The following is a 27,167-nucleotide window of genomic DNA, read 5'->3' as shown; positions in this document are numbered from 1 at the left end:
TGTTAATTAAACTTGTTAAAAATAATCAGATTTGAATATATGAATACAAAATGTTATCTTGAGATCTCTTCATGAAAGTTGGTTGTTGCAAAAAAACCACCAAAACAGAGCACTTAAGTTTGAAATTTACATGCTTATATACTCGGGCTTCCCCAATCCAAACTATATATATATATATAAGTCGGATTTCGCATGGTGAAAAACCGTTGGAGTTTGTTGTGCGACATTAATGACGATAAACAATTAATAAGGCGCTTTGGGTGAAGGGTCGCGGCGACATTTCCCAACTGAGCCGACTCTATTAAAGTAAATAATATGTGGCGCTTTGTTGCCGCTCGTAGCTGACTGTGCAGTTTCCGAGATGCCAGCGTGTTGCCATTGTTGTGGCCAAAAAGCCGAAAAGCCAAAAGAAACCAAGCCAAACCAAACGAAACGAAACGAGGCGAAGCGGCCTGAAATGTATAAAAACGTTTGTTTTCGTAATACAATTTTGATTACTTCTTCGACGCCAGCCGCCCATTGATGGGCATTGTCTCAGCTGGGCCCCTTTGTGCGTCCCTAAGCGATTTGATTTATGGGCGGAGGAGCTGGGCGCCCAATGCTCCACTCCACCAGCGCTACCGTTGGCCATTTGCCGGGATCGCGGCCCATTTGGCAATAGCTTTGTTGTAATTGTTACAATAATAACAGCCGTGATTCCCGACACCACTGCCCCCCATCAACTGGGCAATCACTGACATCGCAGAGGCATGGTTTTGGGGGCTATTCCAAATAGATATCATTGAGAGATATAATAATTCTCAGGAATAATCTTTTATACAGATAATAGAATATGATTCTATTACATACTGCTACAATTTATGCGAACCCCTTTCCTCAAACTACGCCCATTTGGACCAACTGATGGGGCTAGGAAACTCTTTTGAAGCTCTTTTGATCGTCGAAAGCCAAATGCCGGTACAAATGCTCAAATGCGGAACCAATAAGCTGACATAATTTTTTGTGATGGGCGCTGAAAAAAAGAAGATTTGCTCGGGCCAAATGATAATTACATTCCAGAGACATCCGAAGTTATGGTCACGGTTGGCTTTCGAATGCGATCATTAACGCACTTAAGTTTGAAGACCATCGAAGATGGTTATTCAAGGACGTAACAGAAATATATCGTTGATACTAAAGTACGAGATTATTGAACTACCTTCTATATGCAAAATATGAAAAGAATTTCATATGGGAGGCGATCATAAAGGTGATGAGTTATGATCACGAGGTGCGATGATCTAATCACCGGTCGCGTCAATAGCCGGGCGGGCCGAAATGCCAAAAGTTCATCGATCACTGACACCGCCGACCAACTCAACGCATCTTTGCTGATCTCTGATCTGCCAAAAGTCTGATCGATCGATCGGTTCTCTGACTCAGGCCCGTCAAGAACCCGATGCACTGCGCCAGACTGAAACAGACAAGCTTGAAATGTGTTTATGTCAACGCCGCGATTGGCAAATATTGTATTAATGAATTGAGATGGAGTCGAGAACAAGAACTCGCTGGGGGAACAGGATCTGGCGAATCTGTGGCACATGGAAGGCATAACTTATGCATTGTTAGCATAATACTTTTCCGAAAATCAAGCCAAACCTGTCAAAATAAACAAACCGAACGGAGCACATTCGTTTTCAATATCCATTTGCATTTCGTGTGTGTTTAATTTATGCGAAAGTTGTGTCTATTTGTGATGCGATTTAGCTATTGTCTTGTAAATCATTTGGCGAATAACACTAATGTTAGGCGACTGTTAGCTGAATGTTAATATTAACACCTTATCGAAATGAGCGAGCAACTTGTATTTGAGTATGCTTCCTTCGTTTGAATTAATATATATTATATATTATCTTGTTCGTAGTACATACTAATCTCCTAAAGATCCTAGAAATATTCGTGCTTTAGTCGCATTTTTAAGCTAATACCAAAGTTGGCTTACAGGGGTTAATATCTGAATCCGATCATGTTGCGCGGCTGACCTTGAACGTCATTGGCAGTGCGTCAAAGTGTGGCGAGAAACCAGTATGCAAAAAAAAAAAAACTGATCACTCGGGGCAATTAAAACAATTATTTTGCACTCTTTTCCGGTGGACAGTAGTACACACACACCTGCAGATCAGAAGGGGTGGAAAATTCGGGGGAGGCTGAGAATGGCTCTTGCATAGATAACGCTTCGCACGATCGAAATTCCCATTTTTCCCAACTTACTTACCTGACACTCTGCCGCCGTCGCAGTCGGCGTCGCTGGCGGCGGCGCGGCTTCAACCAAGTCGAGCTTGGAGCAGCGGCTCTTGGCCAAGTTTATTGAAAGCGCAGAATCCGTGAGCTACGGACGTGTTTCGCTCGAGCGCATCGCGCATCTCCCAGATACGACCTACGATCTCCACCTCGCTCGCTCGCACCCGCCCTCCGCGCATAGCACCCTCTCGCTCGCGCACCGAAGTGATCGTGATATCGTGCCGCGGATTTTATTCCGATTGAGAAAAGGCGGTGAAAATATTACACATTATAGTTGTCGGCTTCGATTGCGTCGCCAGCGATTTTGTCATCGCGATCATTGTTGGCCGGATCGACGGCTCCTACGCGATATAATTGTATTCCCGCCGATCTTGCTGCTATCCCCTTTGGGCAATGCCCAATTCCAAATTGTTAATTGCGTGACAAATTCGAAAAGGGGTTAATATATTTAGAAAATAAATACGAGCAGTAAGCCAAAACGCGAAGCTCCGGCTCACCCACGAGATAATGCAGTTCGATCCGAAGCCACGATGCGGTGGCAGCGTGGTTAGCTTTACCGTTATGCTGCTGCTGATCATCGGTGCCGATTTCGCCGCTGGAAGGCCTGGTATTAAATTAAAGCAGCCTATATAGATATTAACTAAGGCGACTGCAATTGCGATTGCGATTGCGCTATCGGATCGCATATTCAATTCGCACCAGCATGCGAATCGTATTTTTGAATCGGCGATCCTCTTCGCTTTTTTGTCTTTACCTCTTTTCTATTTGCGGTTTACGTTTTAAATGTTATGTGTGCTTATTGCGTTTTTTCTGGAAGAAGCTACAAGTTTATGGGTGACATACAAAGTTATGGATACTATAAATATATGGCATAAATATTATGCCAGTCAAACCTGCTTGAGTAACATTACCATCTATGAATATTCTATAACTTGTGTTGTTCTACATGACTTTCAGCTTCTTCTTGACGTTGTTATCTGTAACTAATTTTACGATTTTATCTCGATCCTACTAAGATTTATTCTGAACTGATCCCGAGTCCCCTTCCCCCTCCCTCTGTCTATGAATATCTGTTAGAAGTTCCAATTCTTCACTCACTTTTTGCATTTACAATCTCACCTCACCCACATTTGCATTTCCAAAACTCACCGGTGCACAAGTTTGATCTCACCCCACAGTAAACTTCGATCGTGATCGTGATCATGACCCACATCGGTGGGTCTATCCCCAAGCTAACAACTAATGACAGTTGCACCAATAGAAAACTCACTGGGTCTGAAATCAATTGAAATAGCGGCTAATTTGTATTCAGGATGTAAAGATGGTTATATTGACCACTTTGTGTATGGATGTACACACCTAAGGGATCTTGAAATACTCATTTCTTCAGAGAAGTGCATTCTCTTGACTTGTCCCGAAGGCTTATGCATGCAATTAGCCTTCGCCGTTGAAGAGCCTTTATAAATGCAGCCTTAAGCTGTTTTTGTTTGACAAACAAACTGAAGAACTGGGCGCCGATCATTAAGTTTTTTGGACTGAAAGCGAAATCAGGTAGCCGCTGCAAAACAAACAGCGAGGTTCCCAAAGGCAAAGCCGTAAGAAAAACGAAATTCGAGAAGAGCCGATGTGAAGAGGCCCCCAAGAAAACCCAAAACCAAAGCCAAAACTCCAACCCAATCTCGAGACGAAACTGAAACCCAGAGCTCCAGCAAGTGGGGTTACGTAAGCTGAAGATAACGTGACTGGCAAGGCTTCGGCGAAGTTGTTGTCGATCCGTCTTCCTCTTGGCGCTTGGGGGGTTAACGGAGGGGTTAAACGACCTCTGGAATGGACTCCCTTGGGGGGTAGTCCATGTAGTTCATAAATTTAGCGACGCTTTTGTCAAGACGATCTGTTAACTAAGTTGTTTACACCAACTAGAGACTAATGTTGTGGCGCTCTTTGTGGGTCATGGGGCCACAAACAAGAAGCTGTGACAAGAAACTGAGGATTTCGAGAATGAATGTACCAGAAAACGGTTTTAAGACTTGGGCAAAACCCATTGACCAACTAGCCAAGTTAATTGGCTACTAACAATTAAAACCAATCCATAAACTTAGAGCTCATTCAAAGCACCCATGATGGAAATATCATTGGAGCCTAATGGTTTTCTTTGGCACGAAATTGTTATATTTCGGTCGCGGTTTTCATATTCGGCAATCAATGAACCCATCATAATGAATGGACCCGTACGTGATAATTAGCGAATTCGCACGGATCTGAAACGGGTAATCGTGCCTCACTTTCGCGTGCCTTGATTTATGATTCAGTCGCAGATTATCGTAATTAAAACACAATAGGATATCAACCAGTTATGGATATAGATGAAGATATGTAGACACATGAGTTGCGGCAGTTTGATTTCGACATAGCCGAACTATTGCCAATTTATCAAAGACAGCCGACACATTGCAATCTATATAGAATTGATTCTGGGGCCATTCTAAGCCGCAAATATTTATTCATTTATGGGAGAGTTCGGTTTCCGTTTTAGTCAACTTGCCCCTTGACATTTTTGAGCCAATCACAGTGAAATCATATTTCATCTGGCGATTTCAAGTGCAATAAACACATTTCGTTTCTCATCGAAGTATAATTTACAAGTTGGGATTGTGTTTCGAAGATTTGGCACGGCATTTGACACATTTTGTTAGCCGTTTCTGTGTGGGAGACAGCCCAATATGTCGATAAATCCAAGGCCTGCCAGATGATATAAACGAAGATTAATAAAAATCCATTACAATTTTTGTTCGCTGATTCCGGCGAAGGTTGGCCAGGCACAGAAACATGTCAAAATCAAGAAGATGGTAAACAAACTGTAAAATTGGCAAGTGCAAAATGTTTTCAACAGAAATACCCATTGTCTCTAGGTGGGTGCAGATGTCGTGAAGCCGTCAATCAATTAAAAATTAAATTCAATAAACATAAACAGTCAGGGAGATGGCGATGGCGATGGTGATGGAGATGTCGATGCGAATGAAGATTTCGCTGGAGACAAGCAAAATTAATTGGCCTGAACTTGAGCAGCGTTTGCGGCGGAAGTGCGGGGAATTTCGATTATTTCGGCATAATCCGCGAGATACGAGAAATAACACTTTCGGCCGCCAGCCGTGACGCAAATCATCTTCACTATCTCTGAGCATTCAAGTTAATGAGGGGCCGAGCTGCAGGCGAAAGTTCAGGGCTTCCTGATAGACGGCCAAGCCCGTCCGTCCCAAAATGCAAATGAATCCCAATTGCTCGTGGCCATAGAATTGAGATATGCACATGTGCTTAGCAGCCGGAACTGACTTGGCTGGCAAATTCGAAGCAACGCCCACCGCGATTTGGCTTAGTCACATTCAAGTTGACCGCAGAGCAGAAACAGCATTTCCAGAATTCCCCAACGCCAGTCTAATTAAAATATTCTACATATACAGTATAGACACAATTTATTCAGTTATTCCGCTGCAAACAGGAATCGAGGCGCATATCAGAAATCAGAAGCTGGCTGAGAATCTTTCAGATATCCAAGGAAATTATTATTAATTATACGAGCATGGCACGAGCGCCGCACAATACCCACAGCGAAAATAACAAAATCGTTGTCAGTGCAATCATTAGCCATTAATTCGGTTGTTGTTGCTGTCAAAGCCAGCTGTCACATGGATTCCCCGATTCCCAGACTCCCAGCGACAAAACAATGAGTGTTCATTTGATAAAACCCATTCAACAATCGCACAGTGCGTTTCAAGAGTGTTAGGCTACGTTTCGGATTGACCCTTTGCCGTCGAATTGCTCAGAAAGAGTCACTAATGTGTGTTAATTATTTAGTTATCTTTTTCACGAAGTAAACTTGTCATAAAGTATAAACAATGGGATTTTCAAGCAACGATTTGTTATATAAGATATTTAATAGGCGAATTGTCGCTTAAAGGTTGAATTATCTACTAGTTTTCCATGTTCGGACGACACGAAACGCACAGTATGCACTAAAGCCCTTTTGCTTGATTCCAGTGACCAGCTGAAACGAAAGACTTAGGCAACGAACTTGATGGTTGCACACCTGTCACACCCACACAATCACGCACACACGTACATTGACTAACCTGCCTGGGTAACTTTTAAAATTGAATTTTATCTGGTGGCGGACCTTTGTGTAACTAACAGTAACCACCGCACACCAGCCACACATCACAACAACCGCAGCAGCATCCAGCAAATGTATGGCCCATCTCAGTCAATGTCAATCAATCAGCCGCCGCGGCAGCCAAATTGCCCAAGAGCCGCCCACAGCTGCCTCATCTGTCACCCAACCACCAGCATAGCCACCGAAAATGCTCCTCACCCACCATTCAGCATGCACCCAATGGGAATGCGAGTTCGACTTTAACTTGAAGAGAGCCCTTTGGCTAGATACTTTTTTTTTAATTGCTATATTTATTTTGAAATTAAATATATTCTTTTTCGGAAATGAATCAAAACATTTTACTTCTAGATTTCATACATTGAGTGCATTCCTTTTTTTATCCAATGTCATTAGATAAACACAAGTTTAAAGTTTGAAAAGTAATATTTACGAGGTGCCATTTATCGTCTTCATTCAATCTCTCACTGTGCCACTCTGTCATATTCCCACTTGCTACTTCCACTTGCTATCTCCACTTGCCACTTCCACGCTTATCCAACGATCCAAAGAAGCAGCCGCAGCCACAACGAGACCCACCACATTCTGCTCCCCCTCCAACAGATGTGCGCGAGTCGCCCTTCGCCCTCAATCTGCAGCCTCCGCTGCTGCAGTCGGACGTAACCTTCAGCTCAGGCCAGGGGGGTGGTGCCGGGCCGAAGGCCATCGACAGCTACGGCAACCCCATCGACGCCCTGCGACCCATCGACACGCCCGACGGGCGCAAGGTGGTCAGCGCCCAGGGCGTTCAGTTTGAGATACCCACGTACGCCTCGGGAATAACGGAGATCCGGCGGCCGGCCGATGATCTTTTGCCGCCACACATTGGTGAGTTGACCTCCACGCGAGCAGCGGCTGCCAGCGGTGCCACCAGCAGAACGGAAACGGAAATGAGGACCAGGACGTTACACGAAACTAAAACTAAAACCGAAAACAATGCCTCGACAGCACCGCACACAACCAGTAGTCGTAGAAATAGTATAAATAGCACTAGCACCCGCACCGCACTAGCCGCACCCATTAGCACCACTAACAAGCTGGCCAAGCGTGAATCGCTGGGCGTCCAGTTCCCCATTGCACCACCCAGTAACCGCCACGCCCCACCCCCCTTCACACTGATCAAATTGAATCCCTTTGCCGCCCTGGACTCTCCAATCACCCAGATCGGTACCCACTCGAGTCCAAGTCCACTTCCCAGTCTTTGTCCCAGTCCCAAGCACAGTCCTATTGCCAGTTCCCTAGCCACAGCCACAGTCGCAACCAACGCGAATTGCTCGAAATACTCAATTCCGAATCCTCTCCAATCAGATGCCATCGCTGTGGGCCTGGAACCCAGCACCGATCAGAAACAGAATCCGAACTCATTCACTGGCACAGCATCAGCATCTGCACCAGCACCACTTCCAGCCACATCACTAACACCGCCCCTCCATGATCCACCATCACCCGACACGACGACCACCGCGGATGTGGAGGTGGAGCAGGCGCATCTGGTGCCGCTCCCACAGGAGGAAAAGGAGGTGGAATCTCTGCCCGATTATATCCGGGAGCTGCAGCGCGAGGATGCAAACATTGGCGGTCCTGTGGAGTGGAAACCAGCTGCCGATGGAGCTCCGCTCAGTGTGATTGCATGGGATCTGTTGCCACCGCATCGAAACCAGGAAAATAAAGATCAGGCTCAGGAGCCAACTATCATTACTGAGGCGCAGCAGCAGCCTGCTAAGAAGGTCCAGGGTATTGTGGATCCAATTAGTCACAACATTCGCATCAGTCTGAGCAGTGGCAATGCTTTAAGCCCAGTGGCATCAACTGAGCAACTACAGACACAGTCGCAGGACAACCTCCACAACGATGGACCGGCCGATCATGGCACCAATGCCCATGTAGGCACAACCACACCCAGCAATCCGGGTCGTTTCCCAAATCGCCAGAGAGGCACAGCTCACTACAGCACCACCAGGAGCAGTAGTACTACCCTAAGACCGCGCATCAGCACCACAACCACTAAGGCCACAACAACCACAGCTAGGACCACAACAACTACACCTAGGACCACTACAACCACACCTAGGACCACCACAACCACTAGGAGGACCACAACAACTACCACCACTACAGCGAAACCCGAAACGCGCACTGCCAACCCGGTAGCCAGTACTATTGGCACGACCGAGGATCCATCCACCTTTTATCGCTTGGAGAACGAGGAGGCCTATGCCTATACCCTGCCCACGTGGCTGCAGGAGGTCACCGATCCGGATCTGGATGTGGCCGTCACCTTCGAAGTGCCCACCGATAATGATCAGTATAACCACACGCTGGCCAACGATTTGGAGCCACCATTTGAGCCCTTCGTAGATCTGGGAAATATTCAGCTGACACCACCACCCACTGACAGGCCAACCACCACAAGCACAACAACCACGACAACCACCACCACCACGCCAGCACCAACAACGACAACTACAACCACAACAACAACGCCACGAACAACGACAACCACAACCACTCGTCGTCCGAGCACGCAGCGAACTACCAAAGCACCCATACCACCCTCTCACAGCACCCAAGAGCACCCAGAACCACCGCCAGTGAAACTGACCACAATCACCACCCACCACGCAGATAACACGCCGGAGGATTCGAGCAGCAGTGGCAGCAGCAGCACCACCACTTTCGTCAACACCACTCCAATCCCGTTGGATGCTGGCAACCCATTCGATTCGGCCACCATTCCCGCCTGGCTGCGTGACTTCGACTATCCGGATGTCGGCCCGGGCGTGCCCTTTGACCCGGACAACTTTGGAACAGCGTCAGCCAGCAGCACCCGTAACCCCACCAATCCGCCACGTCCCCCCACCGTCCCGCCCGTCTCCTCCGCTTTTCCATCCAAAGTCACGCTTCCGCTTCCAGGCAGCAGGATCAGTAGCAGTAGCAGTGAGGAACCGCAGCTGGTACTCGTTCCGCCCGCTGACCGCTCGGAGGCCGCTTCTGGTTCCGACTCCCACTTCGGCCCCAATCCTGGACAACTGACCCATCCCACTTCCAACTCTGTCACGCCTTTTGCAGCCCGCTTTGAGCCATCGGCCAGCAGCTCCAGCTCCCAGAGCGTTGAACCCTTCCCGCCCAGCAAGGTGGAGTACACCAAGAGCGACGAGGGCAAGGTCATTAGCACGCCGGTCACCAACAATCAGCGAAAAAGTGAGTACATCTACAGGCACACACAACGATCTACTTGCCTCAGGTAAATGAAATATTACTAAACATATGTTTTGTTTAACAGCGGAGACTGTTGCACCTCCAGCTAGCAACACCGGGAAGTACACGGGAGGATTTGGTGCACCGCCGGGCCTACTACGCCCACAGTCGACCAATCCTTCGGGATCCAATTCCAATCCGAGGCCCGGCTCCGACATCTATGTGGCGGGCAACCAACACGAGTTCAGCAGTGTTTTGAAGGCGAACAAGGCGCGACCCACCGTGAATCCGGGTCGCTACAACGGCGGATTCGGGGCGCCCACGGGAGTTCTTTCGCCTCAATCGCAGGCGGAGCCACGTCCCTTCCAGCCAATTAACCAGCGAACAGAGAACAGGGAACAGTCATCCGGTGGCAACAGGAGGACGGAGAGCCGTTTTGGTGGACCACCCGGCATTCTCGTGCCCTTCGACAACGTGCAGCGAACTGGGGGGCAGTAGAAGGCAGTCCAGGAGTCCGCAAATACTTTAAATTATTTATAGCCCATGTACATGTACCTATGCTAGAGCTAAGTAAAGTAACTGACCCGCGGGTCACCACAGTACTTGCACAATAAAAAGTCTCGGAACTATACATATAGTCGAATCCTACGTAACTCTATTTGCCTCCATAGATATATACGTGGTTCACCGGATAAAACAGAACAAGTACGGGAATAGAGCCAATAATCTTATATTTAGAGGAGTGGAGGGAATCGTCCGGTTTTATCCCGGAATTCTCTGATGGAGAGGACACTACGTCCTTTTAAAGTATTTAAAATAATGTTTTTTGGAATGATTTCGTCTTTTGAAGGCCTAAAATTTAATGGACCCTCAAAACTTGATCCCATTTTGAACAAAGATAGCCAAGTTGCCCAATCCATTTCGCATTCAACAGGTAGGTTGGCTGGTGCCTTGCATGCGGGCTGCTCCAATCTGGGAATCGAAGCCATTACAATCGGAGGTCGTGTCTGTTCAATTGGAGTTGTCGTAAACGCGAATCGGCATTAAGGTCTTGCCTCCGCCGAGGGGAGCAACTTGAGCCAATGCAAATATCATAATTTCCGACAGCACATCTGCAAGGTATCAGGCGGAGGGGAGCAGGCCACAAATGGAGCCCCACCTCCGGATCCGCCTCCAGATCCACCTCCACTTGCAGAGTCCAGGCCACCGTTACGAGGGCAGGACAAATAAAATTGTTTCGTCACGCCACCGCGAAGGTTGCCAGTCGCTGTCGGAATGAGGCTGGCGCACGCAAGACCAGGCCAACCGCCAACCGCCTGGAACCACCCACACCCAGCCACGAATCCATACATCCACCAGCCCTAACCCACTTTCCCTCACGTGCTCCACCTTTACGACCTGCTCAAACATCAAGCTTATTTATTTACTCTAAAAACAATACCGGAAAATTAATAGCAATTTGTTGGGGTTCATAAATTTGTCGAAATAAATGTCCTTAACTGGCGAATGTACTTCCCCTCACTACCGCACCACCCAAATGGGTGAAGCCCCTTTCGGTGGTGGTGCTGCCAAATGGGTTTCACCTGCTGCAAATCGATTGTCTGACTCCTTCTCCGTTGGCCTTCTCTTATCAGCCGGGCTCGGGTGCGTGACTCTCCGTCCGGAGTTGGGTTTTAATTTTGATGACTTCAATTAACTGCGTGTAAATGCGGTGAATCCTCCTTTTCAGCGATCCACAGCCTACACAGAAAAAATGGATTATGTAAACAACAATTGTTTGTTTTATATTTTATAAGAGTTTTATTATTGTTAAAGTGAAATGGAGTTCATGTAACATGTGTCATTGACACTGCAAATTATGTGATCTAATCACCATAAACGAATAATTTTCTGTGATTAAAGTCACAGCTGATGACACAATGAATATGCTAGTAGATCTTTCATAAGAAAAACTTATATTTTGCGGTATCCAAAGGATATTGAGGCTTTTCAGAAGGCTCAGAAGGGTTTGTTGAGATATTAATGAAACTTTATTGAAGTTTATTGCCGCTTGTCAGCGCATGTAAACTCGTATACAAAGTAAAGAAAAGCCGGAACCCCTGAGTTGCAGCTTGTGATGGGGTGCCTTTCCATGGGTTGGGGGTTTAGAAGCGAGCCAAGTTGGGTCAAATGCAAAGTGAAGGCACATAATTCAGTTGCTTAACGACAACCGTCGCGTTCAGACGTCAAATTCTGACTACGGAGTGAAGAAGTCACAGACTTGAAGGGTGAAAAATGTGAAACTATTGCGATACACTATCTCAATAGCCCCCTATAACTACTTAATAATACCGAATTTAAAATGCCGCGCAAGAAACCGAAGGTGGATACTCTCGAGGAGATCGAGACCAATATTAAGCTGCTATGCGATCAATCCAATAACCACATGAAGGTTCGGGCCTACGAGAAGGCTCTGTTTGGCTACAATCAGGTGTGTTGGGGAAATTACTAGCCACAGTATCACATTCTGGAACATAATATAATATAATAGTTAAGGCTAGGCAGATTATAAGAAAACAACAAAATTTGAATTCTATGAAGAAATATTTACACCAAATAATCAATTGCAATTAGGAATATCATCTTGAAAATGTACAAATAATAAAGTTTCATAAAATGTAGACAATATGAATCCTTTAAATTAGACAAAGTTGAAGATATTTGAAACGGTTTTTATCGCATTCAAACAATAAATATTTTATGTGTTTCCTTTTCACTTTTAAACATTTAAAACTTTATCCCTGAAGAAGTATAATCACTTAGCGGGAAAGGACATCCGCTAAAAGCTCCTGAAAGCTTCGCACAGGTTCTAGTTCACAACAAAGGAGCACAGTTTGACATTCTCAACTTCATTGAACACGCACCTGTAGAGCAACGCCATGTAACGCAAAGAATGGCTCTTTTTTATAGCGAAGATTATTCAAGTGTTTAATGATAAGTCTTAGTTTGCTATAAGGTTTTATTTTAAATTTGTTTGTTTTTTTTTTGAGTAGCATATACCCCAATTATTACTCATACGACACGTATGCCAATTTACTTAACAATTCCCCTCTATGATAGCAAACAAAAAATTAAGAAAAGTTACCGTTGATAGTGTTAACTTTATAAAGGAGTTACTTTAAAATAGGTAGTTTTAACGAAATTAATATTCGCCCTCAAAACATGTATTATAAAAGTTACTCATACGCCGCGTAAGCCAGTCGTGGTTAACAAAACCCTAGATTTAATTCTTCAGTGCCAACAAACAAGTTTAAAATATGATCATCTCAAGGACCACTGAGAAAAGAAGATAAGTCCGAAATGTATAAACATCTCGACCTCCTAATAGGGCGTCCCCAAGGTCGTGACCCACATGGAGGCCAATGTTCTTGGCATTCACACCGCCAAACGACACGATACCTGGTGCCTGACACCTGATATGTAGCACCTGGAACAGCACGAGTGGTTGTTTTGTTATCGATTGCTAACCCATTTGGAGGCGCCAGTTTCCTGGCAACAGCCCATTATAGCGCCAATCAATCGGCGAGTGAATTGGTCAGAAGTTAGGTTTTCGAACATTTCTCCCATCGTCGGACGTTGAAGATTCTTCCCAGCGATTACCAAGGGTATTGTAAGGATATGTCGAACGTGCTGAACACCATCCTTGCTGTGGACAAGGAGCAGGAATTGCTGCAAAGCTTCATACGAACCGGAGCAGCGGCGGAGGAGGAGTCGCAGGACGAGACCAATCGGCGGTCCAAGGGTCGCTCCCACAAGCCTCCCATCTGGGAGAGGCGTGAGTCCACGGATCGGGGCGGACGCGGTGCTGGACGGGATGGAAAGCAGGGGGATGACGGAGGTGCTGGAGGAGGAGCAGGAGGCGACGCTGCGGGCGGCAAGCGTGGCAATCGCATTGAGGCCGAACTCAGGGCCGCACGCAAAAAGATCGAGGAGCAAATCGCCAAGAAGAAGAAGCCCAAGGAGAACTTCGTCGACTTCTACACGGACAAGGATCGGGCGGCAGCGGTCAGCGCTGGAGCATTTGACATCAAGCAGAGTCTCCAGATCAAGCAGAAGCAGGACCGCAACGAGGCACTGCTCATCCCGGACGAGGCGGACATCAGTTCGGTGATCGCACTGGGGCTCAAGGAGATCAAGAATGCCAATCCCGAGAACGCGATACACTTTTTTTGCAAGGTGCTCCTTAGATTTCAGGGTCATCTAGTTAAGCAGGTTTTCTCTTTTTAATAGAATCTGTCACGCTGTCCTTCTCGTTTAGTTTTCTAGGATCTGCCATAATATTTTGAGAACTAGCTAACAAAACCCTAATATTTCAGGCTCTCGAGCTGAATAGCACCGACATCAACGCTTTGATTTCGCGTAGCAAGTGCTACTTGTTGCTGGGCGAGGCTTCCAAGGCGCTGCAGGATGCGGAGACGGCTCTGGGGGAGGACAAGAACAACATTCGAGCCATCTACCAGAAGGCTGAGTCGCTGTACTACCTCGGGCAGTTCGAGCAGAGCTTGATGTTCTTCCATCGCGGGCTGAGGGCTCGCCCGGAACTGGCTTTGTTTCGCCTGGGCGTGCAGAAAACGCAGGAGGCCATCGAGAACACCATCGGCAGCAAGCCGGGTCCACCAGGACCAACAGCATCTGTTCCCAAGAGCGGAAAGTCGCGGAAGTCCGGCGAGGATACACCAAAATCCCAGGCGGCGGGAGCAACGGGAACCAGTGCCAGGACGCGCCAGAAACCCAGTCGAGCGGATCTGGAACGACGCAACGCCCGCAAGCTGCTGGGCGAACTGTGCGTGGACAAGGAGTACCTGGAGAAGTTGCTACTCCATCCGGATTTGGTCCGCGCGGACACACACACGGAGAGCATCTCCGCCTACGCCCGCGAGGCGGTGGAGTTTCTCAACAAACGGCAGGAGTTCTGGCGCCAACAGCGTCCCTGCACGGCGCTGCCCAATCATAAGAACCTGCCCCATGACGCTCTGCCCAAGTGGTTCTAGTGGTTCCAGCTGCCCAATTCTACTGACTTGTTCAGCTTCCGGTGTTAAGTTTCGGTTTGAATTGAGTTGGCTTGATGAGCTGGTATTGAATAAATAAATCAATTAATTACGAAAACTCTCAGGTACTTTTACATTTTTCTTTGACTTTTGTATAGTTTTATTAATTTTTCGCTTTTTTCGAATATTCATGTGGAGCAGCGACTACGGCGGTCCAACTCTTTTATTTTGTTGTATGCTACTTGGTTAATCTTAGGCGTAACTTCAACTTTTGAACAGAGCAATTGGAATTTCTCAATTACATTGATATATATATGTAGTCAACTGAAACAGAAATCCGGATGTAGCCTCAAATTGACGGAATACAACGATAGTTTAACAATGTGGAATAATATGTAATTTATCTCAATAGTTGTTCAATAACAATGGATACATGCGTTTGGGTACGTCGCTCGAATTGGAATCTTTTACATTGCTGTAATTTGGATTGCTGCTTCAGTGTTTTAATAATTTTATTTCATTATTTGACTAGTACGGCTATAATTCATTTAAACATTACATTTATGCAGAATAGTGCAATACTGTGTCTCCCATATACTTCATTGTTTGCAATCTTCGTCCTCGGCAAATCCAGTGCAATTGGGTTGAGTACGTCTGGCCAGCAAGTAAAAAAAAAGATAGTATCGGCGTGGGTCGTTTGGGCTTTAGCTATATGGAACTTATTAGTTTACTTTAAATTCAGTTTGATTTCGGCTAGAAAACATCGAAACAAACAAACAGGTAATACACTAGTAACATAGATTCCATGCGAAGTGCGGATATTGCCAGGAGTTCTCCTCCAGGGTGGCCCAATATATTCGAGTATATATAACATTAAATACAGCGATTCGGAATGCAATCGGAGTGCAAGACAGCGAGCTGTAAATATAGCCATTATAAGTTAAGTTGCGGATGAGGCTTGATATTTTTTGGATTCTTAACCAACCCCGTGTGCGTAGCCTGCAGCTCAGTTGTTGGCGGGTCGCGTGGGCAGCGGTGGAGCATTGCCGCTCCTATTTGGTATGGGTGGTGGGCCCCTGCGATTCGGCAGCGGTGGCGGCGGGCCCATAGGTGCTCCTATCACTGGCGGCGGTCCAGCCGGCGGCGGATGGCGTGGCGCAGGCACATCCTCCTGGATCTCCTCGTAAATATTACTGGCGGTTTCGTAGGCGGTATCAGGTGGAATCTGATCCTTGGGCGAACCGACTTGGCGCGTAGGCGTCGAGACGGGTGTGGCCTGCTTGCTCTGCATTTGGCGCGGCGGTGTCGGCGGACCGGAGAGCACAGCTGGAGCCGTGGGCGAAGTCTTTCCCGAGGAGGACGTCGAAGAACTAGCGGACACAAGTTCCGTTGGCGATTGCGATTTGGAGGATGGCGTGGTGTCCATTGCCGGCGGACGAGGCGGCGCCGCCTGTGGCTGAAGCGGCGACGGAATAAGAGGTTGAGATTGCGGTTGCGGTGGCATCGGTGGCTTAGCCGGCTTGGGCACAATGCTGATGACCCCCACGTGGGGCAGGTGGCGTGGTGAGTTCTTTGGCGACATAGGCATTGGGGGGCGGGCTGGAGGACGTGTGGGCGGCTGCTTTGGCCGCTGGGGCAACTCCGGCGTAATGGCCTGCAGGAGTTGTGCATGCTCTACAGGATTAGCGCACAGCGGTATGGTGTTGGTGGTGCATAGCTCTATCTCGCTGTCCACCAGATGCTGCCAGTCCTTTGACTTCAGCTCCAGGATAAGATCCAATCCGCATACTTGAATACTTTTTTTAGAAGACGCATTTAAAGCCGATTCTCCATCCCGAAATGTGACCCACATGGTGTCCTCCACATAGCGCACCAAAGTGACCTCTCCCATCTTGGACAGCTCGGTAATCAGGGCTGACATCACATTCTCGTCGTAGATGGTTGGTCCATCCTCATCTCCAGTCGTCGAAGACTCCAACACATGTACCACAATCGTGGAGTCCGGCGGACCCAGATCTCGGATAACCTGCTCGAACACAGCACGTCTCCGCTGCTGATCGATCTCCATTATCTCAGCATCAATAATAGCAATCACTGGTCTATGATCACTCTGCTTTAGTTCCGAGCGTCCGTAGTGAATCAGTTTACCGGGATTCCAGGCTGAGGCAGCAAAGTCGCCCTCGGCCAGCGCCTTCCTCCGACGCCAGAGAACGCGATCTGTCCAGGCGGGCGCTCGCTGTTTCTCCGAGGTGTCGTAGTCGTCGCTGAACAAATCATACTTGTACGTCGGGTCGAAAGTGATCTCTCCCTCGAGAAATTCGCCAAACACATTGCCCGCCTCCTGCTCCTTGCGCAATTGATCGAACTCGAGGACGGTTGAGAGATCTCCATTACGTACGCACTCCTTTAATTCGTCCTTCTCCATGTCGATGCGATAGTTGAAGTCGCCGCACCAAAATACCCAATCGTGTGATTTTAGCGTCCTGCCCATCGGGAAGGCCAGCTTCCGGGTGATCTCCGCGTAGTCAGCGTTCCTTTCAGTCACCTGTGACTGCCCGGCTGCAAAGTGGGCACACACGAAGCACATGGAAGTGCCATGAAGCACAAATCGAATGGCACAGGCACCCTTATTGCCAGTGGCACCACCCAGTCCTGTCTTAACACAGTCGATGGCCACGTCCCGGATGTGCGGCGCGTGCTCCGGTCGGATGTAGATGTATAGGCACACGCCCACCAGTTGCTGGTATGTGAGCAGCACGTAGTCATTGTCCCGCGAGATCGTTTTCTGCAGCTCCTCGGCCCACAACTTGGCATTCTCGGTGCTGGCCGCCATTATGTTGGAAGCATTCAGATCCACAATTTCCTCGAATCCAATGGCGTAGATATCCACCGGATGATCGACGTTCTCCGACGGATTGTTCACATCTACAAGCGCCTTGGAGCGGGCAAGGGCATGGCAGTCGAGCAGCCAATCGGCCAGCGAATCCTTGAACACAATGCTGCGGAAGTGCTTGCCGCCGTTGACGTTATAAGTACCAACGGCTACACGTGCCATTCGAGGACGCACATATTCAGTGTAGCGCTTGCATAGCTCTCTCAACACAGTGGTAGGTGCATGCAACATGTTGGAGGGCAGTAGGATGCGAGCCCGATCCGCAAGCTCCGAGCTAAGCGTGGACCCGACTAGCAGCACATCAATGGCTTCCTAAATATGGAACAACGGGAGTAATGTAAATAATACGTTTAATTTTTAATTGATAACCACAACGTACCTGCTTTGAGTTGTCCAGTAGGTTATTTTGAATTGTCCTTGCTGCAGATCGTGCACCATCCATTAATTTGGATCCTCCCTGGATTGCCCCGGTGCCGGCGTAGATCTTGCTGACCTCGTTTCCGTTGTTGATCCACATCTGTCGGAAGATCTCCTCAAACCGCGAAATGTTCTGCTGCTTGCCGCCCATTTTCAAAGCCTCTAGCTGGATACCGAGCGTGTCAAGCCCGAGATACGTCTGCACACAGTTTGTCCTGTCCAAACAGTCTAGGCAATTCGTGCGCACGACACCGAACTGCTCGCGCAACACCTGACCATTGGACGCGTGGAAGACGCCGTAGTTAGCCCCGCAGGCCACGATCCGTTCCTTGAGCTTGGCCAGTGCCGAGAAATTGCCGCCGCGACACTCCTGATGATAGTCAAACACCACATGCGGCACATCCTTGTGGGCCGACATGCCGTGATGACGCTGGAACTCATTGCTCAGCATGGCCTCGCCCTCCTTGCTGCCGACAAGGGAGCTGCCGAGCAGATTCACCACCGTCTGGTAGCCGTAACGTTGCCTCATCATGCTCATGTGTCGATCAAAGGCGGCGGCCGATGTCTCGAATCCTCGTGATAGCTTCACCTTGTGCGAGCCAACCTGGACGCCAGGCTGTTCCCAGAAGAGCGGCACCGATCCCCGCGTCTGCACGTAACTAGTAACATCGCCGTCCACGTAGATCACTTGCTCGGTTTCCACGAAGTTAGCCACATAGCCCTCATCGTTGGTACCGCGGACATTGAAACGAGTGCCAGCCCGTTCGCAGCTCAGCCGGGAGATGATGGCGGCACGCGCCTGTTTGGCACCGATGTAGACGGTGCGCACCTCTACAGAGCCGCACATGGCTTGCAACAACCAGGACTGGCAATCGATACCGAAGCGCATCAGGTGGATGTGCATCATGCGGTTCCAGAAGAAACGGTTGTCCGTCTCCTGCGTTTGCTGTCGTCGCTGGGCGCAAAGCGTAATATCGAACCGATACGACGACGCTCCGGATGCCGATGCACTGGCATTGGTGTGGGCAAAGTAGAAGGTGCCCGAGTTGAGCAGCTTGCGCACCTCGCTGATCTTGTCCTCGTTGGGCGCTGCATTTTGTAGCGAGACGAAAGTAGTTTGTGTGATCCGGAAGATCTCGATGTCGCCGATCTTGCCCATGGACACACAGCCGGTTACCAGCACCAGGAACAGCACGGTGCTCTCGCCGGCGTTTAGCTGGAGGGCACCTAGACATCCGTAGGCGTCGCAGACCTTCGTGTACTGCTTCCGGATCACATCCGTCTCCTGCTGGGTCAGCAGGGCCACCGCATGGGACTCGAACAGGATGCTGTCGCTCTTGTTCCGGTGCTCCAGTAGTACGCTGTGCGGCGAGGGGGCAATGGACTTCTCCAGCACACGGATCACCTTGGACATGGCCATCTTGCTGGGATCTCTCTTCCTTGTGTGTTCTTTTGAGTCGAGTAGTGTGATTTCGTCCTTTACTGTCTGCAGTTTAAATTTTGCGTCCAGCAGCACAAAGCTAAGACATCTGTGGTTGAGGAAATATCATTTAATTGTGGGTGTATTTCACAAGTTAAGTTTTTAAAGGGTGTATCAGTTACATAATAGAGATCTATTATTTTGATGAGAATAGTACTCCTTTTTTAAGGTGTGGGTAGAATATTGGGATTCGTCTTTTGCAATGCTACAATTTTAGGACTCATTCGATTTCAATTTATGAGCAACACTTTTAAAACTAATTTATCGTAATATTTTCTGTACTAAGTAAAATTTTCTTATCACCTACACTACATTACTTGTTTTTTTTATAAGTTTTAGAATATATTTTGGTGAGTGTTTTGCTTGTTCAGCTAATTTATTTTGTGATAAACTTTAACTCGCACTTAGTAATAGCTCAAATGAGCTTACATTTGGAGTTAATTTTTTACCACCAAGTTTTCGATTCCTTGAATTTTAAGGTTTGCACGAGGTGAGTGAAAATGGGAAAGATCAACTAGTACAACAGACACTTTGAACCGAAATGGCACTAAAATTTCGGGCGCCTGTTAAAAATCAATAGGCAACTCTTAAACATAAACAAACCGAAAAGCGGAGGAATTTTTCCAATATCTTCCGCCTCCCACTCAAGTTCACCCACACACACACGCACGCACACACAGCACTCACATGCACCGGCGACAGCTGTGCTCTCTCTCGCTCTCTCCCACTCTCTGCTGGCGCGTGCGTGTGTGTGTGAGTGACTGATAAACATTTTTTGTGCATTCTATGGATTTTTCACTAGGAATTTGCACAGGCATTCGACTGTTTTTTTAGGCAACCAATGATCGGCGTGCTTGGTGTCTATTTAAAGGGGGAATCACTACATTTCACGGAGCCTTTGGCACCTCAAATTACTTTTTTACGACTTTTAATACTCCTAATACCTTTGTTTGCGATTTTATTGCAAAATTCTAGAGAGCTTTGGGCGGTATGACCGTATTTGGTAAGCCGGAAAACGACGGCATTCTATATCGTCTCGATAATTATCGAGCTGTTGACTGAGATCTGCGCGCCGTACTAAAGATTCGAATTTAAATTGTGTACTAAAACATCAAAGTCAAGTGTATTGACCACTTTTGAAGATTACCGCGGACACTTGACGATAGCCCGAGGCTAGAGGCTTCGCTCAATGGCCTGAAGTACCTTAACCATTTTTCCATTTAACTGGGACACATATAGTCTTAATCTCATTCCCAAAACTACAAACTTTTTAAACTATATGATAAGAAAAGACTCAAAAAGTTGGCCATATTTCCGTTGCTAAGATTACTCTGGCGCTTCTTTTGGCAAACAGGAAGCAACGCAATGCTATTTGAAGACAATTAGGTCTCAGAAACAACATACAATGGAGGTTAGTCACTAAATACTACATAATACGATAGAATGTAGAACGCCTAATCGCCTAGTGCTTGCAGTCGTCCCAGTTATCAATTATGCACATATGGATGTAAAATGATTATTTATTTATTGTTTCACTCTGCCCTGAGTTTTTGGCACTTCTCACGTGCGCACCATGCTCCTCCAAGTCGATTAGATAGCCCCATTGCGGCCATTTTGAGTAATCTCAATGGTCGCAACAAAACCTCTAATTGTAAATCACAGACAATCGGGTGATTCATTCCAATCCGCCTTATCAGAAACCGGAGGACGCAAATAAATTTGCATTGCATCGCGTTCTTTGTGAACCAGAAAAGTAAACAAAGTCGGATTTATATTGGTCATGCTTCTCAGTTTATTCGTTAAGTATGTTTGACTAGTTGTAGGCTTAGAATACGAATTGATTTAAAAAATACACACTAATTACTCATATACTCGCACATTATTCCCATAGTTCGGCTTACATATGTAGCTCTTGGCAAGCGAAGCAACAAATTCTAGTCGAAGGGTTTTCGCGTTCCCCCTACGTTATCTAATCGCTTAACTGAAATTCAAGTGGATCGCCGTGCCTTGGGTACTGATAACGATTGATTAATTTACATAATTCCAGCAAGATATGGCCGCTTTCGGAATTTTTAGCACTCCCCCCCAAGTACGTCATTCCGTTTAAATTGCATTTTCGCCCATTTTAGGCAGGGCGGCTGTGCAAAAAAATATCAGCAGTCGTTAATAGTGTATGGCCACCAAATATATCATCTACCCCGCGCCTGGTTCATTAGAATGCGTCTGCGCCTAATTGTTATATTGTTATAACCTAATGCGTAAGCTAAAGGCGTCGGCCTAGGTTGGTTCCGGACCTGCATCGAAGGTCCAGCCACATATGTATGTATAGTCGCTCTCCCTTAGCCGCTGATATGCCTGCTTCTCGTATCTGTTAGTCGTTTAATTCATAAATATGTTTTTGTGTCGCTCGCTACTCATGGCTTAAGTTCATTAAGATAAGGGGCTGGCTGTGTGGAAAGAAATCGAAAGAATTCCCCCCACCCCAGACCAATCCCATGCGATCATTTGACTGGAAGGTTCTACGAGCAGCATCTAAAGTACGCTATAATGGTCGCCGCCAGCCTGACCCATCACCTCCCACATAACTCAGACACACACAGGGGCGCGATCGCCGCTAGACCCGCATTAGTAGCGTATGGTCGAGTCAAGTGAGTGCGGTGATAATTACGCTGAAACCGAGTGTAGTCGATGGTGTGACTCAGCCAAACATTTCCCACCTATTTGGCCAAAAGGCCCCTGAGTCAGCTAACTGATAAGAGGGGGTAAGAGGATCTATGAGAAACGATACCGCAAATAAACATCAATCAGAACCTAATGGGTTTTCATTCTCACGATCGTTTCGATTCGATTCGATTTGATTTCATTTATTCAATGGCATTCCCTTTTGGCGCCTATGTACAGCAGCTGGGACAAACAGAAAACAACACAAACAACTTAACTAAAAGTAATCATAAGTATAGGCTTAGCGATAACAGTATACCTAGTGTGCTTGGCCAAAATAAATAATTACAACTCAATAAAGCAACAAAAGAAGCGGGGAGAACTAACTAACGCAATCATAATGCTAACTAGGGCTTACGTCTCTGTACAGGCTGGCTACAAAATATGTACGCTATATATATACACAAAGCATCATCATTAACCAGTTTCCATGAAGCCACCAAAATGCGCCCGGGTCGATCTGCTCGAACGCCTACATCTAAATCTCTGGCGAGCGATCGCAGCGATACGCTCGTCGTCTAAACAGTGTCTCTAAACTAATCTAGGTCCGCCTGCCGCGCTTCACGTCCAGGAGGAGTGCGTGGATGCCGCTCCGCATTCGCCTTTTTTACAGCTTTAAGTCTAGACTTACGTAGTGACTAAGGTTCAGCTAATAATACTACTACCAGACGCTAGACGCCGCCCGCCAGTCGCTTGCAGTCCGCTGAGTTCGTTTGCTCACAAGTACAAAATAACAAACTTAACTATTAGGTGCTACGACACCAGCAGTCGCTGCTTGGCGCCCGTGCAGATCAGCGTGTCCCCCGTTGTTCCAGCGTTGACTACCGCAGGCTCTAACGTGGGTGCGGGCTGTGGCTGTGGCGCCAGCGGGTCGTTGGCAGCATCGGTGGCGGGGCTGTTCAGTTCGTAGGCCACTCCGCCCCAGTGAAGCTTGTAGGTGCGGGCGCGCCAGCGGATGGCCGGATTCCAGAGGGCGTGCAGGAACAGATAGGGTCCGGTCAGCTCCCTGAACAGCCAGCCGACGACGAACTCGAACTTGTGGAACGGCATCGAGCCGTGCTGGACAATGGAGAGCAGCAGCCAGTCGGACAGGAACCAACAGAGCACGTGCACCAGGTAGAACACCAGCGGATCCCAGCTGAACAGCACGGATGCCGACCAGGCGGCTATGGCGCCAAGGATCATGCACTCGGATAGCGGCTCCAGCAGTATGGTGGTGGGGACCATGGCCACGCGCAGCTTGGCCCATCGAATGAGCCGCGCCTGGAAGCTTCCGATGTCACAGAGACCGCTGTTCTGCAGCGCCGGCTGATTGGAGATGCGCATCTTCCAGCCCAGTCGCGTTACACTGCGCGCGATGAAGAAATCCTCAGCCAAGTAGCAGCCAAATGCTCGCAGGCCGCCCAGCTGGTCGATGACAGCCTTGCGCAGCAGACAAGACATGCCCGTGTGACAATTGATGCCCAGCACATCCGCCGATAGATAGATTCTGCTCTGCACCGTGCCGAAGAAGACCTTCTCGAAGGTGGCCGCAAATCCGTCTCGGTCGCTGGTGAAGGGCATCTGGTGGACCAGGGCGTGCTTCTCGGACATGTTCTGCACCATGTCTAGCAGCGTGTCGTCCTTCATCTTGATGCCGCTGTCTGAGATCATCACAAAGTCGTACTTGGCGGCCATATAACCGGGATGGATGTTATTGATCTTGGGGTTGACGCCCACGTCGGAGCCACCTACAAAGAGGGTGGCGTCCACCAGCGGGTACTTGGCCAGCAGTTTCTCCACCAGCTGTATGGCCGGGTCCTCCTTGTCCTCGACGCAGAAGAGCAGCTCGTACAGCGGATAGTCCATGGTGAAGAAGGTCTCCAGGTTGTGCTGCAGGTTGGGATCGACGCCCATAAGAGGCTTGAGAATGGAGACACCTGGCAGCGGTTGTGCCTCCGTGGGCAGCTTGCAGGACTTCTTGTGCAGCTTATAGCGCCCGTAGCAGATGGCTATCACATGCACCATCCAGGTGCCCAGCCAGAAAACCATGAAGAATGCCGCGAAGCCATAAAGCGGCAATGGTAGGTGTGACATCGTTGCGGGTGTGAGTGTGTGTGTGGCTGGTGGGGTGTGCGGTGTGTGTTTGCGTGTGCGGTTGGTGCTCCAAGGGTCCGCGCGAGTGTGTGCGTGTGTGGTGACTCCGAGTCCAAACTCAAATCCAAATCCCCGTTCGTTTGCCTGTGTGGGTGGGCGTTTCTATCACGATGGCATTTGCTGCGGTTGCCCTGCGGTTTTGCGCTGCCCGATTGCGAGACCAGATCGGATCGAACAGATCAATCGAGGTGCACTCACTGGTTGGCCGCTCCTCGCGCTTTAAACATTTTGCAGACCTCGCGTCGCGTTCGTTTGCCAAATATAACTGCAATAAAGGGGCAGTGTTGGCAGCGCCATGAATCAGATGCGGAAGCAAAAAGGGGCTAAAAAAGGCATCGCGCTTTCACAATTAGCAATACTGTTCATAAGACAGCTGATTACCGATACTGATGATTTTTCAATGCTACTTATGTAAAAAATATGTAAAATATCTAATAATATGTATATATCTAAAACCTTTTAGATGCCTTTACGTTATTAACTACGTAACAGTGTATTTGTATATCAAATTTAATTTTCACATATAAATACATACAAATACATACATATGTATTTATTAAATCAAATTAATTTAAAAACAATATATGTATTGTAAAAACAATATGTATTTAAATAGCGAAGCTGAGAAAATTATAGGCTAAAACAACTTAAACATATAATTGATAACCACGACACTAACGTCCTATAATATCCATTAAATTTTTTTGACATATGCTAAAACTTTTTCGTTAAATAAAAGTAAAAAATTCAATCTATTCTGAATCAACTGAATATCATTTCTTAAAAAGTTGTAGCATATTAATTAAAAAAAAAACAATAAATACCCCATTCTTTTTTGTAAATTGCACTTTCTTAAGCAACTAAATATATTTCATGAAAAGTTTTATCTGTTAAATTAAAATTTATTAGGTAAGAAAAAAATGCACATTCGCGCATAAACATAACAAATCAAATTCACAAACAGTCCTGCGCATAAGCGCAGTGTAACTTGCGTTACCCAACACTAAACAGATTGTGGCTTTGAAAAATCAGTCAAAATCAGGTAAATTCTGCTATAATGCACTCGTAAACGCACAAAAATCACAGACAAAAAAAGAAAAGATGGAATCCTCATCGAAGGACCCTTCCTCGGAAGGCGAACTGCCCGAGGACGAAGGCAAAACGGATTCAGAACCCAGCAAAATATCGCGGCTGTTGCGAACGGAATTCGATGCCAAATACCAGATCGTGAACCTGCAGACTCCTCTCAATGCCTTTATGTCGGGCCATTACAAGCAGAGCTTTGCCTTCTTCACACTCCGGAGTCGGCTGCCCGTGATCCTGACCAACGTGATAGACACGCTGACCCGGGACAAATCCGAGCTGGTAGCCCAATTCGGTAGGGTAATCCCTGCAAGCGTTTTTTGGGATCTCCATTAACTTTATCTTCTTCCAGCCTCAAATGAATTTTCACAGGCTGCCCGCGAGGAGCTAAAGATCATTATTGGATTGATCTCCAGGCTAAAGTACGAGCTGCAAACGGACAAATCGTTTCAAAACTTTACAGGCGAAGGTTAGTTCCTGGGTTCTTAAAATTCTCAAGAGGATTATAAGCCTTGTTTCCCTAGAACCCGATCGAGAAGTTTGGAACAACTTTATCAGCAACCTGCCCGATGGCGAACGCAGCTTCTACAAAGCCAGCTCCCTCCATGCCGAGTGCTATCTCCACCGCAAACTCCACTCCTTTCTGGAGAACAGCGTATTTCTGAAGTCCTACGATTTCTTTGCCAAAGTCAAGGAGCAGGCGCTCACGGACAGCATTGATGATATACTGGCCCTGACCAAGTACACACGACGATCAGAGAACAGCGTGGAGGTGTTCGACGAGCTTGTAAGAATCAACATGTGGAGCAACTGCAATGATGTGGCGACCGACACAGAGACAGTCAAGCAATCAAACCGCCAGGTGCTGGAGAAAGTGGCAAACACCGATGAGCGCGTACTGGTTAACCAGGCCGCGGAGATCTGGAGGTGCTTGGAAAACCCTAAACTGAAGAAGCATAAGCAGGTGGACTTCATACTGGACAATGCAGGCTACGAACTCTTTAGTGACTTTATCCTGGCTGAGTTCATGATTGAGAAGGGACTGGCCGAAAAGGTGCGGTTCCATGTGAAGGCGCACCCTTGGTTTGTCACCGATGTGACGGAGCGGGACTTCAAGTGGACGCTGGAGTACTTGAGTGAGCATGCGGACTACATTATAAGTCTGATAGGAAAGAAGTTCTTACAATTCATCGATGAGGGAAAGTTCGAACTGGCGCCAATCTCGCATTTCTGGACATCACCACATTCGTTTTACAGGTTCGCATTCCGGATATGACTGTATGTTCAATGCCTAATTGCATCTTTGTCTCTTACAGCATGGCGCAAATGGATCCAGATTTGTATAGTTCCCTGCAGCTATCCAAGCTGGTGGTCTTCAAGGGGGAGCTCAACTATCGCAAGCTGCTGCAGGACGTCTGCTGGGACCCCACCCAGGAACTGAGCACCTGCCTCCGTGGCTTCCTTCCCAGCAACATTTGTGTGCTGCGGCGGGTCAAGAGCGAAGTTATCTCCGGCCTGCCCGAGGGCGTTGGCCAGGCGCTGAGTGGGAAGGATCCGCGCTGGATGGTCTCGGGCAGTTATGGGGTCATTCAGTTCGTTGACGGAACTCGTGAATTTGGCTATTAATCTTGTACAGTCTGGGCAGTTTAAATTATTGGTAATAAATAGGCGTTACATATCTAGAAGCCAAAGACGTTTTAAATATATGTACCTTTTTGCTATGAAACA

The 27,167-nt window shown here is 47.5% G+C and overlaps 5 protein-coding genes across 11 annotated transcripts; 3 read left to right on the top strand and 2 right to left on the bottom strand.

Annotated features, from left to right (window-relative positions):
- Window positions 1-2,336: 2,336 nt before the first annotated feature.
- On the top strand, window positions 2,337-10,325 carry LOC6735662 (flocculation protein FLO11). 5 transcript variants are annotated; one of them, XM_039292883.2, is made up of 4 exons: window positions 2,338-2,887; window positions 7,049-7,312; window positions 7,793-9,685; window positions 9,768-10,325. In XM_039292883.2, exons 1-4 carry the CDS (start codon window positions 2,788-2,790, stop codon window positions 10,178-10,180), a joined length of 2,670 nt encoding a protein of 889 aa, XP_039148817.1. In that variant the 5' UTR covers window positions 2,338-2,787; the 3' UTR covers window positions 10,181-10,325. The 5 variants fall into 5 exon arrangements, with proteins under 5 accessions (XP_039148816.1, XP_039148817.1, XP_039148818.1 ...); XM_039292886.2 differs by having other exon boundaries at window positions 2,341-2,887; window positions 9,554-9,685; XM_039292885.2 differs by having other exon boundaries at window positions 2,341-2,887; window positions 9,110-9,685.
- Window positions 10,326-11,874: 1,549 nt separating this feature from the next.
- On the top strand, window positions 11,875-14,827 carry LOC6735660 (outer dynein arm-docking complex subunit 4). Of its 2 annotated transcripts, none has more exons than XM_016181400.3 (2): window positions 11,875-12,152; window positions 14,038-14,827. In XM_016181400.3, the coding sequence occupies exons 1-2, from the start codon at window positions 12,024-12,026 to the stop codon at window positions 14,710-14,712; spliced, it is 804 nt and encodes a 267-aa protein (XP_016029017.1). In that variant the 5' UTR covers window positions 11,875-12,023; the 3' UTR covers window positions 14,713-14,827. The 2 variants fall into 2 exon arrangements, with proteins under 2 accessions (XP_016029017.1, XP_002082578.1); XM_002082542.4 differs by lacking the exon at window positions 11,875-12,152 and adding an exon at window positions 13,168-13,897.
- Window positions 14,828-14,835: 8 nt separating this feature from the next.
- LOC27208827 (synaptojanin-1) lies at window positions 14,836-20,559 on the bottom strand. 2 transcript variants are annotated; one of them, XM_016184384.3, is made up of 4 exons: window positions 20,444-20,559; window positions 17,982-19,548; window positions 15,695-17,914; window positions 14,836-15,627 (listed from the first exon to the last, which is right to left on the bottom strand). In XM_016184384.3, the coding sequence occupies exons 2-3, from the start codon at window positions 19,437-19,439 to the stop codon at window positions 15,716-15,718; spliced, it is 3,657 nt and encodes a 1,218-aa protein (XP_016029016.1). In that variant the 5' UTR covers window positions 19,440-19,548; window positions 20,444-20,559; the 3' UTR covers window positions 14,836-15,627; window positions 15,695-15,715. The 2 variants fall into 2 exon arrangements, with proteins under 2 accessions (XP_016029016.1, XP_016029015.1); XM_016184383.3 differs by having other exon boundaries at window positions 20,415-20,481.
- Window positions 20,560-22,314: 1,755 nt separating this feature from the next.
- On the bottom strand, window positions 22,315-24,695 carry LOC27206187 (ceramide glucosyltransferase). Its single transcript, XM_016168721.3, has one exon. The coding sequence runs from the start codon at window positions 24,294-24,296 to the stop codon at window positions 22,974-22,976; it is 1,323 nt and encodes a 440-aa protein (XP_016029013.1). The 5' UTR covers window positions 24,297-24,695; the 3' UTR covers window positions 22,315-22,973.
- A 645-nt stretch (window positions 24,696-25,340) lies between these two features.
- LOC6735658 (damage-control phosphatase ARMT1) lies at window positions 25,341-27,124 on the top strand. Its single transcript, XM_002082540.4, has 4 exons — window positions 25,341-25,734; window positions 25,792-25,908; window positions 25,964-26,696; window positions 26,756-27,124. Exons 1-4 carry the CDS (start codon window positions 25,458-25,460, stop codon window positions 27,063-27,065), a joined length of 1,437 nt encoding a protein of 478 aa, XP_002082576.1. The 5' UTR covers window positions 25,341-25,457; the 3' UTR covers window positions 27,066-27,124.
- The last annotated feature ends 43 nt before the right edge of the window (window positions 27,125-27,167 follow it).

This window comes from Drosophila simulans, chromosome 2R (assembly GCF_016746395.2).
Source record: "Drosophila simulans strain w501 chromosome 2R, Prin_Dsim_3.1, whole genome shotgun sequence".
NCBI lineage: Eukaryota > Metazoa > Arthropoda > Insecta > Diptera > Drosophilidae > Drosophila > Drosophila simulans.
The sequence above is the reverse complement of the archived record's forward strand: the minus strand, read 5'-3'. Positions and strand labels throughout refer to the sequence as shown.

Coding starts and splice junctions, on each gene's coding strand:
- LOC6735662 (XM_039292882.2), top strand. CDS start 2,788: ATGCAGTTCGATCCGAAGCCACGATGCGGTGGCAGCGTGGTTAGCTTT. Junction 2,888..7,048: donor TTTCGCCGCTGGAAGGCCTG/GTATTAAATTAA, acceptor CCCCTCCAACAG/ATGTGCGCGAGTCGCCCTTC. Junction 9,686..9,767: donor CACCAACAATCAGCGAAAAA/GTGAGTACATCT, acceptor TTTGTTTAACAG/CGGAGACTGTTGCACCTCCA.
- LOC6735660 (XM_002082542.4), top strand. CDS start 13,340: ATGTCGAACGTGCTGAACACCATCCTTGCTGTGGACAAGGAGCAGGAA. Junction 13,898..14,037: donor CGATACACTTTTTTTGCAAG/GTGCTCCTTAGA, acceptor CTAATATTTCAG/GCTCTCGAGCTGAATAGCAC.
- LOC27208827 (XM_016184384.3), bottom strand. CDS start 19,439: ATGGCCATGTCCAAGGTGATCCGTGTGCTGGAGAAGTCCATTGCCCCC. Junction 17,915..17,981: donor TACTGGACAACTCAAAGCAG/GTACGTTGTGGT, acceptor TTCCATATTTAG/GAAGCCATTGATGTGCTGCT.
- LOC27206187 (XM_016168721.3), bottom strand. CDS start 24,296: ATGTCACACCTACCATTGCCGCTTTATGGCTTCGCGGCATTCTTCATG.
- LOC6735658 (XM_002082540.4), top strand. CDS start 25,458: ATGGAATCCTCATCGAAGGACCCTTCCTCGGAAGGCGAACTGCCCGAG. Junction 25,735..25,791: donor CGAGCTGGTAGCCCAATTCG/GTAGGGTAATCC, acceptor ATCTTCTTCCAG/CCTCAAATGAATTTTCACAG. Junction 25,909..25,963: donor TCAAAACTTTACAGGCGAAG/GTTAGTTCCTGG, acceptor TTGTTTCCCTAG/AACCCGATCGAGAAGTTTGG.